At 45.4% G+C, this 18,799-nt stretch overlaps 1 protein-coding gene across 1 annotated transcript; it reads right to left on the bottom strand.

Moving 5' to 3' along the window:
• Positions 1-13,033: 13,033 nt before the first annotated feature.
• On the bottom strand, positions 13,034-14,952 carry C13H12orf76 (chromosome 13 C12orf76 homolog). Its single transcript, XM_053363266.1, has 2 exons — positions 14,800-14,952; positions 13,034-13,304 (listed from the first exon to the last, which is right to left on the bottom strand). Exons 1-2 carry the CDS (start codon positions 14,942-14,944, stop codon positions 13,219-13,221), a joined length of 231 nt encoding a protein of 76 aa, XP_053219241.1. The 5' UTR covers positions 14,945-14,952; the 3' UTR covers positions 13,034-13,218.
• Positions 14,953-18,799: the final 3,847 nt, after the last annotated feature.

The raw sequence follows: 18,799 nt of genomic DNA, 5'->3' as shown, positions 1-18,799 counted from the left end.
AGGTAACGGAATCAGCCCTCTTGCTACAAGGAAGCCTTTTCTTGTTTTTGCTCTGGGACATTAGTGGCAAGCGGACTGTCCTCTCTGTGTCATTGTGCCAGTGGCCCATTGAGTCCAGGATAATGTACCGTATTTTTCGCTCTATAGGACGCACTTTTTCCCCTTCAAAAATGAAGGGGAAATGTGTGTGCGTCCTATGGAGCGAAGACACCATAGCCCCGCGGCCCTCTCCCGGCTGGAGAGGTGACGCGCAGCTATGGCAGGAGCCTCCATAGCCGCGCGTCACCTCTCCAGCCGGGAGAGCGCGCGCGGAGCTAAAGCAGCCCCCCGCGACTCTCTCCCGGCTGGAGAGGTGACGCGCGGCTATGGCAGGAGCCTCTATAGCCGTGCGTCACCTCTCCAACCGGGAGAGCGTGTGCGGGGCTAAAGAAGCCATAGCCCCGCGACCCTCTCCCAGCTGGAGAAGTGACGCGTGACTATGGCAGCAGCCTCTCCGCTGCACCTTTCCGCTGCTCCCTGACCTGCTCTTTGGGGCTGGTGGTGGGCTTCCCCCCGCCAGCCCCAAAGAGCAGGTCGAAAGGAACCTGAAGCCTGGAGAGCGAGAGGGGTCGGTGCGCACTGACCCCTCTAGCTCTCCAGGCTTCCAAGGTAGCCACCTGAATGCATCTTAAACGGCACCTTGTTTTAGAGCAGGAAAACAAGAGGGGGAAAATTCTCCCACTCTCTGCGCAGCGCTTCCTGCCGCTTCGCTGAAGGGGCGCTGGGCAGAGAGCGGAAGAATTTTTTCCCCTTGTTCTCCCCCCTCTAAAACAAGGTGCGTCCTATGGTGCGAAAAATACGGTAAATTATCTCCTCGCCAGAGCCCTTCTTGCAGCTCTCAGAAAGTTAGCTTGCTGTTGTCGAGCTGATGGCTAAAGTAAAAACACATCAATTGGCAGGAATGTTAGCTTACCCTTTTTAGTAATTCAGATCTTGCCCTTTTATAGAGCTTCAAAGGCAGGAGACTGCAATACATGAGAGGCTTCCTAGAAAAAGATGGTCTTTATTTAAACCTTTGTTCATAGAGTATTGCTTCTTAATACCACTGCAGGCTTAAAAGCAACTTATCTTGCTCAGCAGGCACCTGTAAGTATAACAGACCTCCCCCTTTAGAATAGTTTTCTTGTCTATCCCGAGGTTTAAACCAAAATCAATGCTCCTAATTCCTTGTTTGATCCTTGCATCTTCTAGCAACCCCAAAGGAAGGGGCACAAGACACCCTTCAGTCACTCTGTGCTTATCACAGACAGATAAAAGTTTGCAGGAATAAGCCTGACATTTGAGTAGCTTCACACTGCTAAACCTACAATGTCAGCTGGCCCTCCAGAACAGAGGCACCTTAAGCGGTGTAGACATTCTGTGACATTTAGCAAGTCAGTGGATCCTTCACTCTTTTGATGCAGTGTGGCACTTAGTTGGGTCCAGAGAGACAAGCCACTTTCACATTCAGCACTTTGTTTGCTTGTGCTTGTAATATAATGCATTAATAACCCCTTGCAAAGCAGCTTTCATAAAGAAATGTCTTGAGCAGGCTGCTTTAATACAGCATAATCTGAATAGCATCTTATTTGCTACATAATATGTTCCATTTTGGGGATCATGCAGTAATGCTTGAAAATATTTGGGCAATATCATGGCTGACAGAACCTCATTATCTCTCAGCCATGATCCTGTGCTGCCCAAATAATAGAAACAGCAGTGACTGCCTTGAAAGATGCAAGGATTGCAAAAGGCCAAGCCCTTTACGTCACAATCGGTCTAGAAAATATGTGAACCACAATAGTCAGGAATTTGTTGTGTGAAGCCACAATTTTTTTACTGCACAGTGAAGCAATTGGAGTTACATTTCCAGCTTAGAAGTACCTGAACTACAGCTGCAGGCTCATAGTCACAATGAAGGGAAAGAGACGGAGGCAGAATTCTCATTTTGAAAGTGACATTTAGGTTCAAATCAGTTAAACAAAAATAAATACAGTGGCAAAATTAACCCTTTGTTAAGTATAAAATATATACACCAGGAAAATCAAGTTTGTATGTAAAACAAAAAACGAAACCACATCTGCACCAACAAAAACTTAAGTGTGCATTTTTTTTCAGTGTGAACACCCTCAACTAGCTTATTCCATTGCATCTTCCAACCTCTTGACTCCTTGAAGAAATGGTTGTGCTAAGATACACAAAAAAGCCACAATCCAAGCACCTATGAAGAGGCAGAGCTGCACTTTGCTTGCAAAGGAAAGTCCAAAGGTTTGGATGTGTCTCCATGGCAGAGTGTGTGACTCTGCATGCTCAGCATGGATCATGACTGCTGTTCTCCATTAATGCTGTTTTGTGCATTTGCTAGGGCAGACGGGGAGTTCGCACTTGCAGCCTTACCAGTTTCTCTGGTTAAAGGGACCTTGCCCACATACACAACTGTGTGCACAGTTCAATCTACTCCCCAGTGATGTATGGAGAAGCCAGTACATCAACAGGTGTTTCCTACTCTTCACATCATCATCATCATTTATAGGCTGCCCATCTGACTAGGTTGCCCCAGCCACTCTGAGTAGCTTTTTCATTCATGGTGTAAAACGCTTGCACATGCATCTGTGCATGATAACTCACAGTAGAAGTTATCCTACTGTCTGGAGAAAATGGAGCAAGCAAAGTAGCCTTTCATTAAGTGCATAATGTGTAGTAAGAGAGGCTTGTATCTCACTGGGATCCTGTTGGGGAGCGAGAGCACTTTCCTGAGGAATTTGTTCTGCACTATTTCTAAGGCTTTGTTAGCCTTTGGGTCCATGCCCCATATCGCTATTCCATAGAGCATCTGGGAAACCACTTCGCTGGCAATGATTTTCAACACAGGTTCTAGTAACTGGCCACCCACCGTAAAATAGAATTTCATTAATGCCGCACAAGCTTTCTGCGCTTTGAGTTTCGTAGCCTCAACATGCCCCTTCCATGACAGCATCTCAGTGAAGAGAACTCCCAGGTATCTGAAGGAGCATCTTTGCTCCAGATTCTGCTGATCCATTTTCCATTTGGATCTGGGACTACGCTTCCCAAAGACCATAATTTTGGTCTTAGAGTAATCATTATCATTATATGTGTGTGGCCATGGGTATAGAATTGCTAAGAATAAGGTCATACCAAAATAGAAAAAAAGGCTATTACATATAGTTGAAATACATATGAAAATTTGCAGGTTAGATTAAAATCTGGGAACCTTTTTTCTATTGTTGATAGCTGTTAATGGTTCTGTACTTAACTATTGTTTCTTCGTAAGTAGCCCCTGGGGCAAAGATTTAGGGCAACTTACATTTTTACACAAAGCCCACAAAGGGGTAGTTCTCACTGCAGTTTCCTCAATGGCTCCCAATTTTACCTAAAGAAATTTGAATAAAGTTCCATGTGCAGGGCATAGCTTTGTCACCTCTTGGTTTAAACCTCCTTTTTCTTTTGTTTTCAACTAACATAGCCTCTGTACATGCACAGGGTTCATGATTCAGCAATCTATTATACCATTTAAAGTGTTACATCTCCTGACTGAATTACCATTGGAATAAAGCCATGATTGGCTTTGCATACTAGGGATTCAAGGAAGGGGTAGATGTAAGAGACCAAATTCCCAAGGGCCGAAAACTTGTTCAGTCAGTTTAAAATCCATTTTCCCAGTTTGATGTCCTAAGACATTTCTGATACATATGCTTTCCTGTTTCTTGCTGCTTAGGAAGCAGGCTTATAAATCTTAAACTTTCAACAGATCAGAATTTCACCATTCAGACAACCCAACAACTCAACTTTTCCACCGAAAGCCAGTAATAAAAGTTTGGTCAAATTAAATTCCTAATCAAGTCTCAGGACTAATTGATGATGTTTCCTGCATTAAACAGACATGTCTGCACCCCAGGTAATGAAAATTGGGAGCTACATGCCTTCTTTAACTACAGGAGTTAGGGGTACAGATCGCTTTTCAAAAATGTTTCACAAATGTGGGTTGTTATTATTTTGTGTCATCACCCCCCCATCATTAGCAGAACAATCGACCGCCCTCTTGTGTTTGAGTGAAAATGGCCAGACAGTCACGGTTCATAAGATTTTTAATATTCTCAGTCATTTTAGCCTTACCATTAGCAGATCAATATTTCTGCCCTTTATTTGCAGGAAAAAATGATCAAGGCTCATTTCACCTAATTATGAATTTGTATGTGCTTTAAAAGTTATGACGTATAAAAGTTATGGCATATAAAAGTTATGACGCTGGAAGATGAGCCCCTCAGGTCGGAAGGCGTCCAACATGCTACTGGGGAAGAGCGGAGGGCAAGTACAAGTAGATCCAGAGCTGATGAAGCGGCTGGGCCAAAGCCGAAAGGACGCTCAGTTGCGGATATGCCTGGAAGCGAAAGGAAAGTCCAATGCTGTAAAGAAAAATATTGCATAGGAACCTGGAATGTAAGAACCATGAACCTGGGTAAGTTGGAGGTGGTCAAAAATGAGATGGCAAGAATAAATATTGACATCCTGGGCATCAGTGAACTAAAATGGACGGGAATGGGCGAATTCAGTTCGGATGACCATCACATCTACTACTGTGGGCAAGAAACCCGTAAAAGAAATGGAGTGGCCCTCATGGTCAACAAAAGAGTGGCGAAAGCTGTACTGGGATGCAATCTCAAAAATGATAGAATGATCTCGATACGAATCCAAGGCAGACCTTTTAACATCACAGTAATCCAAGTTTATGCACCAACCACTGGTGCTGAAGAAACTGAAAGAGACCAATTCTATGAAGACTTACAAGACCTTATAGAAGTGACACCAAAGAAGGATGTTCTTCTCATTATAGGGGATTGGAATGCTAAAGTAGGGAATCAAGAGATAAAAGGAACAACTGGCAAGTTTGGCCTTGGAGATCAAAACGAAGCAGGGCAAAGGCTAATAGAGTTCTGTCAAGAGAACAAGCTGGTCATCACAAACACGCTTTTTCAACAACACAAGAGACGACTCTACACATGGACATCACCAGATGGGCAGTATCGAAATCAGATTGATTATATTCTCTGCAGCCAAAGATGGAGAAGCTCTATACAGTCAGCAAAAACAAGACCTGGAGCTGACTGTGGCTCAGATCATCAGCTTCTTATAGCAAAATTCAAGCTTAAACTGAAGAAAGTAGGAAAAACCACTGGGCCGGTAAGATACAATCTAAGTCAAATCCCTTATGAATACACAGTGGAAGTGACGAACAGGTTTAAGGATTTAGATTTGGTGGACAGAGTGCCTGAAGAACTATGGATGGAGGCTCGTAACATTGTACAGGAGGCAGCAACGAAAACCATCCCAATGAAAAGGAAATGCAAGAAAGCAAAGTGGCTGTCCAACGAGGCCTTACAAATAGCGGAGGAGAGAAGGCAAGCAAAATGCGAGGGAGATAGTGAAAGATACAGGAAATTGAATGCAGATTTCCAAAGAATAGCAAGGAGAGACAAGAAGGCCTTCTTAAACGAGCAATGCAAACAAATAGAGGAAAACAACAGAATAGGAAGAACCAGAGATCTGTTCAAGAAAATTGGAGATATGAAAGGAACATTTCGTACAAAGATTACCATAATAAAGGACAAAAGTGGTAAGGACCTAACAGAAGCAGAAGACATCAAGAAGAGGTGGCAAGAATACACAGAGGAATTATACCAGAAAGAACTGGATGTCTCGTACACCCCAGGTAGTGTGGTTGCTGACCTTGAGCCAGACATCCTGGAAAGTGAAGCCAAATGGGCCTTAGAAAGCACTGCAAATAACAAGGCCAGTGGAAGTGATGGTATTCCAGCTGAACTATTTAAAATTTTAAAAGATGATGCTGTTAAGGTGCTACACTCAATATGCCAGCAAATTTGGAAAACTCAGCAGTGGCCAGAAGATTGGAGAAGATCAGTCTACATCCCAATCCCAAAGAAGGGCAGTGCCAAAGAATGCTCCAACTACCGCACAATTGCAGTCATTTCACACGCTAGCAAGGTTATGCTTAAAATTCTACAAGGAAGGCTCAAACAGTATGTGGATCGAGAACTCCCAGAAGTGCAAGCTGGATTTAGAAGAGGCAGAGGAACCAGAGACCAAATTGCAAACATGCGCTGGATTATGGAGAAAGCTAGAGAGTTCCAGAAAGACATCTACTTCTGCTTCATTGACTATGCAAAAGCCTTTGACTGTGTCGACCACAGCAAACTATGGCAAGTTCTTAAAGAAATGGGAGTGCCTGATCACCTCATCTGTCTCCTGAGAAATCTCTATGTGGGACAAGAAGCTACAGTTAGAACTGGATATGGAACAACTGATTGGTTCAAAATTGGGAAAGGCGTACGACAAGGCTGTATTTTGTCTCCCTGCTTATTTAATTTATACGCAGAATACATCATGCGAAAGGCTGGGCTGGATGAATCCCAAGCTGGAATTAAGATTGCCGGAAGAAATATCAACAACCTCAGATATGCAGATGACACAACCTTGATGGCAGAAAGTGAGGAGGAATTAAAGAACCTTTTAATGAGGGTGAAAGAGGAGAGCGCAAAATATGGTCTGAGGCTCAACATCAAAAAAACGAAGATCATGGCCACTGGTCCCATCACCTCCTGGCAAATAGAAGGGGAAGAAATGGAGGCAGTGAGAGATTTTACTTTCTTGGGCTCCATGATCACTGCAGATGGTGACAGCAGCCACGAAATTAAAAGACGCCTGCTTCTTGGGAGAAGGGCAATGACAGGCCTAGACAGCATCTTGAGAAGTAGAGACGTCACCTTGCCAACAAAGGTCCGTATAGTTAAAGCCATGGTTTTCCCAGTAGTGATGTATGGAAGTGAGAGCTGGACCATAAAGAAGGCTGATCGCCGAAGAATTGATGCTTTTGAATTATGGTGCTGGAGAAGACTCTTGAGAGTCCCATGGACTGCAAGAAGATCAAACGCATCCATTCTTAATGAAATCAGCCCTGAGTGCTCACTGGAAGGACAGATTGTGAAGCTGAGGCTCCAGTACTTTGGCCACCTCATGAGAAGAGAAGACTCCCTGGAGAAGACACTGATGCTGGGAAAGATGGAGGGCACAAGGAGAAGGGGACGACTAGAGGACGAGATGGTTGGATAGTGTTCTCGAAGCCACAAACATGAGTCTGACCAAACTGTGGGAGGTAGTGGAGGACAGAGGTGCCTGGCGTGCTCTGGTCCATGGGGTCACGAAGAGTCGGACACGACTAAACGACTAAACAACATGTGCTTTAAAGAGGGATGTGGGTGGCGCTGTGGGTTAAACCAGAGCCTAGGACTTGCCGATCAGAAGGTCAGCGGTTTGAATCCCCACAACTGGGTGAGCTCCTGTTGATCGGTCCCTGCTCCTGCCAACCTAGCAGTTCAAAAGCACGTCAAAGTGCAAGTAGATGAATAGGTACTGCTCTGGCAGGAAGGTAAACGGCATTTCCGTGCACTGCTCTGGTTCGCCAGAAGCGGCTTAGTCATGCTGGCCACATGACCCGGAAGCTGTATGCCGGCTCCCTCGACCAATAAGGCGAGATGAGCGCCACAACCCCAGAGTCGTCTGCGACTGGACCTAATGGTCAGGGATCCCTTTACCTTTACCTTTAAACTTTGGCTGGACTCTAGCATATTTGACGTCTGATTTAAATAACAGACAAAATGGTGAAAACCCCTAGATACGCACTCAAATGCTTGGTATCACCAGCTCTGCTTCAAAACATCACCTCCCACTTCTTAAAACTATTCCAAGAAACCAATCCTTCCATCTTTCTATACAAAGAGCAAAGCTCGGCTGAATTTCAGCCCATCACCCCACCCTACCCCCACCCCACCACACCATAACTTCACTCTCCAATGCTTGCAGACACATTCCTTATCCTTCCTTCTAATTACCTTCTAATCTTGAATGAAACAGTAAATAAAACTTCTGAGCCTGGAAGGGACTTGACTCAAGTCTTTGCAGCTGAACAAAAAGTTTTTGCAGCTGAACTAAAAATCTTTGCAGCTGAACAAGAAAAGAAATCTGAGAAATTTGAGAATGTGAGGAAAGAGATATATGATGATTTGAAGGAAAAGGAAGGAGGAGCTATAATGTCACAGATGATTAAGGAGAGCCAGAGGCCTGTTAAGATGGATACAAAGGAAAATAAGAACAGGATGATGAAAATTTGGTTTGAATTGAAGAATGGAGAATGGAGAGATCTCCTCATGTGGAGATCTGAAGACCTATGGATTACAAATTTGGCTAAAGTGGAAACTGGAGCCTTTGGGACATTTGGACTTAAGAGAAGCAAGAAACAAGATTTCGGCTCCACTTTTAAATATGGAGGTCTGGCTAGAAGAAACATGGACCTTATTGGGACAGAGCTTCTTCGAGATTTGGTGTCCAATACAAAGGACTATCAAAAAAACCGGCAGAGAGGAATTGAGAGAGAATTAAGAGCCTCGGACGTGAGGTCACCAGGCTGACAGCAGATAGACTGATGGACATTTGTTGGGGTTCGAAACCGGGAAAGGGGGGGTAGGGCTTTCGGAATCCAAAGGGTGTACAATTATACTTTGTTTCTTTTTATTCTGTTTTGCTACTAATATAAAAATGGGGAATTCGTGGAAGGGAACTGGGGTCGACCTTAGAAAAAGATTTTTAAGAATAAGTACTGATGTATAAAGACTGAGGTTTATAAGTTAAAATTGGTTAACTAAAATGAATTAAATATAATAAGGTAAAATTTGGGGACAAGAACTTGCTGAGCTAAAAATTGGAACTGGAATACAAGAAGGGGAGGTGTGGGGAAGTCAGGGAAATATATTATTGAAAGTAAGGAATGTAAATTTTATGTGTTTTTAATTGTTTTTTTGGTTTTTTCTCTATTATTTGAAAATTTCAATAAATATCTATTAAAAAAAACACATAAAGTTTACAATCCTTATTTTCAATAACATATTTCCCAGACTTCCCCACACCTCCCCTTCTTATATTCCAATTCAAATTGTTAATTCAACAAGTTCTTGTCCCCAATTTTTGACCTTTTTATATTTAATTCATTTTAGAAAAACCAATTTTAACTTATAAACATCAGTATTTAAACATCAGTGCTCATTCTTAAAACTTTTTTCTAAAGTCGACCCAAATTCCCTTCCACGAATTCCCCAATTTTCATACTAATAACAAAACAAAATAAAAAAACACATTATAATTATGCACCCTTTGGATTCCCAAACCCCACCCCCCCTTTCCCGGTTTCAATCCCCAACAAATGTCCATCAGTCTTAGTCTACTATCAGCCTGGAGACCTCACGTCCGAGGCTCTTAATTCTCTCTCAATTCCTCTCTGCCGGTTTTTTTTGGTAGTCCTTAATATTAAACACCAGATCTCGGAGAAGCTCTGTCCCAATAGGGTCCATATTTCTCCCAGCCAGACCTCCATACTTAAAAGTGGAGCCCGAATCTTGTTTCTTACTCCTTTTAAGTCCAAATGTCCCAAAAGCTCCAACTTCCACCTTAATAAAAGTTGTAATCCATAGGTCTTCAGATCTCCACATAAGGAGATCTCTCCATTCTTCAATCTTCAATTCAAAACAGATTTTCATCATCCCGTACTTATTTTCCTTTGTAGCCATCATGTCAGGCCTCTGGCTCTCCTTTGTCATCTGCAACATTACATCTCCTCCTTCCTTTTCCTCAGAAACAACATATATCTCTTTCTCCACACTCTCAAATCTTTCAAGTTTCTCTTCTTGTCCAGCTGCATGAACTTCATGAGTCAAGTCCTTATCAAATTCAATGAATTTGTTTACTGTTAAGTCCAGAGTTGCAACAGTTGTAGCCAAAACATCAATTTGGCTTTGTAACTTTCCCAAGAGAACAAAGACTCTGTCCAATTTAGCTTGAATTTTTCCTCCTTCAGCCATTCTTGTAATGTCCCAAAATCCCCTCTAGAGGGATTTTGGTTGCTTTATCTTCCTTCCAGTTCAAATCCAAAAATCAAGTTAGTTTGTATCAGTTCTTCCTTGTTTTCAACAAAATATAACCAAATTGTAGCAAATATATCCAGCAGAGACAGCAGAAACAAAGTTTCTCCTTTTTCCCAACTTTGACAGCTAGTTTGACAGCTGTCAAAGTCTTCTATATCTCTTCAGCAGGCTCTCTCACCGATCGCTCCCAGGTCCTGGGGGAAGGGTGACAATTCCGCTCTCAATATTAGCTCTTATCCTCCAGCAAAATCACTTATATTGCCAAAACGTGGAATTAATTACTTTTACCCAATAAAGAAGAAGAAATTCTCTCGACCTTAGTTAGCTAGTCCTTGCTTTAGATTATTTATAAGACGGGGAGACGGACTTCCTGTTTGCGCCTTCCCCGATCGTGCCTAATTCAAAAAATTTTTTTCTTTACAAATCCAATTTCCGTATTACTCACGGGTTGTTGCTTTTAGAGTCCAATTGTTCACAAGAAGAAGTCAGCGCTCTCCGACCATGGCATGCGGCTTCACTCCGCAGGAGAAGCAGTCGACTCTCAGCACCGCACTGCTCTCCGTCCCCCGTTCCGGAGCCTTTAAAAAGGCTCCTTCGCGGGTCGGGGGGGCACAAATGGTGCCCGCCGAGTCACCAGGTCCACAGGCTTCAGCGCCTGTGGTTTCTGAGGGTCCCCGCGTCGCCGCCGCAGCAGGACCCGATCCCTACTAAGCCGATTCCCTCTGGAGCTCGGAGGGAATCCGCCATTAGACGATGGCACTAACCCGGAAGTCCTGTAAACTTTATATGTTTTTAGCTTTTTTAAATTATTTTTTAATGTATAAAGGTGGAAAAACTCAATAAATATCTTTAAAAAAAAAGAGAGAGAGAGATATTTCTAGATTTGTCTGGCAGGGCAAGAAGCCCAGAATAAAATTTAAAATACTAACTGATGCAAAGGAAAGAGGCGGATCTGCCCTGCCAGACCTTAAACTTCACTATGAATCAGCAGCATTCTGCTGGTTGAAGGACTGGCTGCTTCTTGAGAACACGGACATTTTGGACTTAGAAGGCTTTGACAACGTTTTTGGGTGGCATGCATATTTGTGGTACGACAGGGTTAAAGCACATAAAGCATTTAAAAACCATATTGTCAGGAAAGCACTGTTTAATGTCTGGATAAGATACAAAGACTTATTGGAAAATAAAACCCCAAGGTGGTTGTCACCAATGGAAGCGAAGGCTCAGAAAAAGCTCAATATGGAGGCCAAATGGCCGAAATATTGGGAAATTTTGGAACAAGAAGGAGATAAACTGAAATTGCAGAGTTTTGTGAAATTAAAAGATAAAGTGCGAGACTGGCTTCATTATTATCAAATAAGAGAGGCCTATAATTTGGACAAAAAAATTGGCTTCCAGGGGGAAAAATCAAATTTGCAAACAGAATTGTTAGATCCCAAAACTAAGATACTTTCAAGAATGTATAACTTGCTGTTGAAATGGAATACGCAGGATGAAATGGTTAAATCTGCTATGATTAAATGGGCACAAGATATTGGTCATAACATTATGTTTGCGGACTGGGAACAGTTGTGGACCACCGGTATGAAATTTACGGCATGCAATGCCTTAAGAGAGAATATTATGAAAATGATATACAGGTGGTACATGACACCAGTCAAGCTTGCAAAGATATATCATTTGCCTGATAACAAATGCTGGAAATGTAAAGAAAATGAAGGTACATTCTTTCACCTTTGGTGGACGTGCCCAAAGATTAAGGCTTTCTGGGAGATGATCTATAATGAAATGAAAAAGATATTTAAATATACCTTCCTGAAGAAACCAGAGGCCTTTCTCCTGGGCATAGTCAGCCAATTGGTGCCAAAGAAGGATAAAACTTTCTTTATGTATGCAACAACAGCAGCAAGAATACTCATTGCAAAGTATTGGAAGACACAAGATTTACCCACCCTGGAAGAGTGGCAGATGAAGGTGATGGACTATATGGAATTAGCAGAAATGACTGGCAGAATCCGAGACCTGGGAGAAGAGTTGGTGGAAGAAGACTGGAAGAAATTTAAAGACTATCTTCAGAAACACTGTAAAATTAATGAATGTTAAAAATGATGTTGGATTGGAAATAAGTGGCATTAGCAACAAAGTTATGAGAATATGCAAAAATGAATTGATAAAGGATGAAAATATAGAGGTACAATATGTTAAGATATAGAGTTAAGATAAATGAAAGAGGGTAAGGATTTGCTGACTTGATTACTTTAATTGGGAATACAAAAAGGGGAGGTGTGAGGAGGTCAAGGAAACAAGCTAATGAATTTAAAGGTATAAAAAATGGATTTGTTTTTAATTCTTTTTTATCTATCTGTCTTCTTTGTATTTTGTATTTTTATTCTTATTTTTTCTTTTTTATGAATTTTTGTATGTTTTTGGTTTTTTTAATCTTTTTCTTTTATTATGTTTCTCTTTGTATTTTCTAAACCTATGTTTTTGTAAAATCTCAATAAATATTCTATATAAAAAAAACAAAACAGATGTTATTGGGCTACAATTCCTAGCCTCCCCAATCATTGGTCCTGCTGGCTGGGCTAGTTTCCCCATCCCTGTTTGAGAAGCTCCCTCAACAAAGCAGAGACTGACTTCAATGCCCCACAGTGCAACTAACATTTTTCAAGTGCATCTGAGAGATGCAGTCTTCCCACACACCTGAAGAAGTGCAAATAGTGATGGAAAATAGAAATAGTGTGGGGAGGAGTTCACGATGTTTTGTCAGCAAGTATATTACAGACAACAGGAGCCTCTGGTTCCTACACATAAAGAAACAATTTTCATAAAATGCTGCCTTTCTTTCCCAGTTCAAAATATGCTCTGCATTTTTGAAAGTCCAGGAGTGCCCAACTGAAAACAACCAGGGTGGTTTTTTTAATGCTCTGTTAAGTCACAAATCCCTGTAGCGCAAATGCATGCAAACACACACACACACACACATGGAACAGCAACTGGAGCAATCAGACCAAGAGCAAAACAACTTTTACATGGAAGATGGAAGGAAGCACAGCCCCCTTCAGCGTGCCCAGAAGCTGGTTGGGCATGAAGATGAAGTGTGTATCAGAGCACATGGCCCGCGTTGGTGTTGGGAGCTGGGTCTCCCCTCCAGCCACCAGCCTCCAGCCCTCCTGAAGATGCTGCTCCTGGGCTACCGTCGGCGAATGGGCTTGTACACACACACAGACAGCAGGATCATGGCGACGAGCAGGATGCCAAAGACACTTCCCATCAGAACTGCAAGAGAAAGGAAGAGCTGGGAATAGGACTTGGGAGAAACCAGGGTTCAAATCTCCACTCGACCGTGAAGCTCCCTAAAGGTAAAGGGGCCCCTGACCGTTAAGTCCAGTCGCAGATGACTCTGGGGTTGCGGCGCTCATCTCGCTTTATTGGTCATGTGGCCAGCATGACTAAGCTGCTTCTGGCGAACCAGAGCAGCACATTGAAACGCCCTTTACCTTCCCGCCAGAGCAGTACCTATTTATCTACTTGCACTTTGACGTGCTTTCAAACTGCTAGGTTGGCAGGAGCTGGGACTGAGCAACGGGAGCTCACCCCGTCGCGGGGATTCGAACCACCGACCTTCTGATCGGCAAGCCCTAGGCTCTGTGGTTTAAACCACAGCACCTAGGAGCCCTCAAAGGCCAATCACTCACAGTGCCTTCCAACCTTCGCTACCAATTCCTCCCATTTTCAGAATTCCTTGGACTCTCGTTCTCATCCTTGGGCACAACAAGAACCAGTGCTCCTACTGAGCATCTGCTAGAGCAGAAACAGGAAACCTGTAGCCCTCCAGATTCTGTTGGACTCTGCCAGGGGCTGTCAATGGGGAAATTCCAGTCTGCAATCCTTGCTGGCCCCATCCTGGCTGCAAGTACCGGTAAATGCAGCTGGGCCAGGAACTGCCTGGCAGGGTGAGGAGAAAGTGGTGGGAGCCCCAGCATGGCTGGGAAAAGAAACAGCCAAATGACCAGCAACCTGATTGTGGGGATTCTCAGAAGCAAAATGAGGAACACATTTGGAAGTCTTCTTCACAGGATAGGAGGAATAGTACAACTTATTACTGATGCAACTTTCTGACAGTGAGGTGTAAATCTCAGCACATTTAAGTCACAATTGGACTGGGAGGCAAAACAATTCAAGAAAGGAAGCTCAGTGCTGAGAGCCAGCCCAGGAGGCACCGAGGCCTCTGAATGCCAGTTGCCAGGAGAGAAAAGGGCTCTTGCGCTCAGGTCTCACTTGCCAGTTTCCCCCTGTGAGAACAGGATGCTGGACTGGATGGGTCACTGGCCTGATCCAGCAGGCTCCTCTGGTATTAAAAAAAAAGGCATGCAGGGTCCACAGAGTCTGTCTTTTCCATGGCTTTTCAACACCCCCCCCGCAGCATAGGCAGGGTGTCCCAGAGGCCATCTAGTCTACCCCAGGCAGGGGCTACCTCCTCCTTCCCTGGCCCCGGCTGCTAAGGGCAAACCAGTTCATCCTGCCAGCCCTTGGCTAGAGAAGGTCTTTGGCCCTGCAAGGAGAACTGAGCCAGGAATCACAGGGATGGAAGTGGGGCTCCCTTTCCACGGGGGGGGGGGCCTGCAAGCGGCGGGCGCGGAGTGATGGGCTTGGGACAGGCGAGGGAGACGGAGGACTGGAGGGGTGGAAGGTGGGTGCAGGGCCGTGGGACCCAGGCGTCCGAGGAGGGTGCCCTCTCTCCCTCGGGGACCCAGGCGTCCGGCCTCCTCACCCAGGTTCTGCGTCTGGAGCACGGCGTAGGGCCGGCTGTTCCCTGGCGGGGCCGCCTCGGCCTCGTCCCGCAGCGCGTCTCCGCCGGCCGCCCGCAGCAGCAGCAGCAGCAGCCCCGCCGCCCGCCAGCCGCCGCGCCGCCCCATCCTCGCCCGGGCCCTCCGCTCCAGGCCCCGCGCCGGCAGTGGAGGCCGAGGCCGCCCGCCCTTCCTTCGCCCTCCTCGGGGCCAAGCCGCAGGGCAGCCCCGCCCGCCAAATCCCCGTAGCTCCGCCCGGTGTCTTCTGCACGTGTGGATGGGGCCAAGTTGCCAGCACGTGTTAGGCCAAGGTGCTTCGAACGGGAACCTGGCCGGTGGCCCCGCAATGCCCCGCTCTGCCCAGCGCAGGGAGGGCTGGCGGGCGAGTCAGTGAGGGGGTTGCCAACCGGCCCAACAAAAGGTTGCGCGTGGAGACTCGGGCTTTAGGACCCCGGGGGTCCCCTTCAGCCCCCCTCCCGAACATTGCATGCTGGGAGTGGTAGTCTCCATTCTCGGATGCCGCTGGACTCTCTGGAGAGGCGTCCGGGCAGAAAGAGAGAGGAAAGTGGAAGCTCGGCGTGCCTGCTCGGAAGGAAACCCACTGAATTCAATGGGAGTTACTCCCAAGTGTGCATAGGATTGTAGCCTAAATGCAAATAACCTAAGCAGGCTTCAAAACCATGGGTCAGTCAATGCGGCTTTTAATTTCCTGCTCTTTTTATTGCATTTTAATCAATGTTATCTCGTTTCACCCGTTACCTCCTTGCCTTGGAAAAGGCAGCAAGCTACAGATCTTTCCTAGAAATAAAACGAGAACGAAACAGTCCCCAGCTTTGAAGAATTCGGATTTTTATAGGTTTAAATCTCACTCATTTCCTAGCTGTTTTTGTTTATAACCAGATATTCTACAAGTCTGTGCATTTTGCAAAAGTTTCCTTTCTTTTCCGAGAGCACTTTCTGAATGGAGTTGGCACCCAGCCATTTCCATTTCCAGAGGGCTAGTAGCCACACCAGTCCCTTACAGCAAAAACGACAGTCTTGTGGCACCTCAAAGGCTAACAAATTTATTATCACGGCATAAATGTTTTGTGGACTTCATGGGACGCAGTTGTGACCCAACATCTCTCTGAAAGGAACCACAGTGCAAATACATTCTCAGAGTAACCCCTTCCTCCTTTGCAGAGCTCACCTCACCTCCCCAAAACAAATAAATTGGGGAATTGGGGAATACAAGAGGATATTAAATACAAGAGAATTAAAATCCACAGTGCTTCCAGCTGCGTACAATAAAATAAGATGGTCTCCAAGTCAAAGGACACTGGAGACATCCAGATATTTGAAATGCATTTATCATAGAACAAATGTAGGGTTGCCAACTTTTGATTACAGTACTGTATTTTCTGATCCCTGAACCTGTAGACAGAGATCTAATTGAGGGTGATTCTCTCCACTCTTAAGAACAGCTTATTTTCCCCAAGTCAAACGAAAGTAAGGCAGAGCTCTTTATCAGGGAGAAAGCAGCAAGAGCCTTTGAAAATGATCCAAGTCACGAATATGCGGTGGAAATGATTTGACAGCCTAGAATTGGGTCTAGAGGAGATAGCCTCGTGGAAAATTACACAACAGAGGTTCCTGTTCCTTTAAAACAGGGCTGCAAACTTCCTAAACACATTTTTCTGCTGCTCCCCACTCCACTGATTCTGGTATTGTCTGCAACAAGAAAATAATACTTAGCCCTAGGACTAGGGTGCGGGAGCCCTGCATCCTGGTTGTGGGGCACACCACCCTCTCCCCAGTCAGCAGATCAATCACTGGATGAGTGGAGATCATGAGCGGAGTGGAGGTCTGTGTTGGTGTGCATATGAGAGGGGTGTGTTGGCTGCACCCAGTTTTGGCCACACCCACTGCTGGAGTGTGGCCCCCAGAGGGTTAAGGTAAAGGTAAAGGGACCCCTGACCATTAGGTCCAGTCATGACCGACTCTGGGGTTGCGGCGCTCATCTCGCTTTATTGGCCGAGGGAGCCGGCGTACAGCTTCCGGGTCATGTGGCCAGCATGACTAAGCCGCTTCTTGTGAACCAGAGCAGCGCATGGAAATGCCGTTTACCTTCCCGCCGGAGCGGTACCTATTTATCTACTTGCACTTTGACGTGCTTTCAAACTGCTAGGTTGCCAGGAGCAGGAACAGAGCAGCGGGAGCTCACCCTGTCACGGGGATTCGAACCCCGCAGAGGCTTGACAACCATATGTCAGGAGTGCTCTGATGGTGTTTCCTGCTTGGCAGGGGGTTGGACTCAATGGCCCTTGTGGTCTCTCCCAACTCTATGATTCTATGAACCGCCGACCTTCTGATCAGCAAGTCCTAGGCTCTGTGGTTTAACCCACAGCGCCACCCGCGTCCCCCCCAGAGGGTTAGCCAAGGACAAATGTGGCCCTCCGGCAGGGCTGGATTTAGGTTTGACGAGGCCCTAAGCTACTGTAGGTAATGGGGCCCTATATATAGCAGGCAGGGCCCATTACTTACGTCATAGGAGCTTACACAACACAAACACTGATGCTGTATGTAAGTTTTATTTTATTTGTTTTTTATCTTATATTTTGAAAATGTACATCCAGTTGTTTTTTCCTTTAATTTTTTTGGGGGCCCCCAAGAGAGTGGGGCCCTAAGCCAAAGTTTGTTTAGCTTATACGTAAATCCGGCACTGCCCTCCGGGTAAGACAGCCTAGCCAAGCTTTGTGAAGATGTTGTGAAGATGAAAGGTGTTGAGGGCTGCAACTGTAGAGTGACAGCAACTCCCATTAGCCAAACTGAACAGGTAGCTTTTCTCTTTGTACCATGGGCAGGTATTGACAAGACTCTTCTCACAGGCCAATGACACAAACTTGCATATGCTAATTTCCATATAAATTCAAGACAAATTTCAGAGGACAGAAAACAAACTTGCAGTTAGCGCTTCCTCTTCACAGGATGTCAGGGTACCAACTGGAGTTTCTGGTCTCAGTACATTTTGTGCAGATTAGTTCTTGCTGCCTCTCCCTGCCCCTGTCCCAATCTGCCTGATTACAGACTAAAAGCAAGTCTTGTCTAATACCTAACATGATCTCTCTCTCTCTCTCTCTCTCTCTCTCTCTCTCTCTCTCTCTCTCTCACACACACACACACACACACACACAGTGTCTGTCTCCTCTCCCACCAATAGTTACTCATTGGGCAGGGAGCCCACCAGTTGGTGGCGCCAGAGCCAGCTCACCCTGCATTTGTCCCCCTCCTCCTGGTTCTATGGAGGTGTGCTCCCTCCCACCTGGACTGGTTGTAAGTGGAGAGACAGACAGGTGGGGCAGACAGAGGGGAGATGGTAGGGTAGAGCCCCTCTTTCCCTGAAGGGCGAGCCTATTGTACTCAATGCCCACCCTTTACTGCACAAGTGGGGAGAGTGGCTGGTGTTGCACTCACATGGTGCTCAGGGGCTTCCCATGGGGGTGTCTGGTTGGTCTCCGTGGGAACAAGATGCTGAACTATATGGATCAGCAGCTAGGTAGGTATTTGAGCCACACATGGGCAGAGAGAGCTGCACTGCAGGGCTGTGCTGAGGGCTTTGACATCCTGTGGAAGAGGAAGAGCCCCCTTCAGGGTGACTTTCCCCTCCTCCTCCTCTTTGCCTTCTTCTATGAAAAGGATTGCAGGGGGAACTATGCTGGTTGCAGACATGCACACTTCCAAAATCTCTCTTGGCAGCTTCTCTTAAACTCTTCTAGCCACATCGCCTGGCCAGACAGACCTGGAACAATTACCGTAAAAGTGTGGGAAAAGCAGGGCATCCAAAATGGTAAAGACCCTGGGAACCAAGACATATGAGGAATGGTTGAAGGAGCTGGATATCTTTAGCCTGGAGAAGAAAAGGTGGAGAGCTGAGAGGACAGCCCCCTTCAAATACTGTATTTTCCGCTCTATAAGACGCACCAGACCACAAGACGCACCTAGTTT

This window comes from Podarcis raffonei, chromosome 13, assembly GCF_027172205.1.
Source record: "Podarcis raffonei isolate rPodRaf1 chromosome 13, rPodRaf1.pri, whole genome shotgun sequence".
NCBI classification, from domain to species: domain Eukaryota; kingdom Metazoa; phylum Chordata; class Lepidosauria; order Squamata; family Lacertidae; genus Podarcis; species Podarcis raffonei.
The sequence above is the reverse complement of the archived record's forward strand: the minus strand, read 5'-3'. Positions and strand labels throughout refer to the sequence as shown.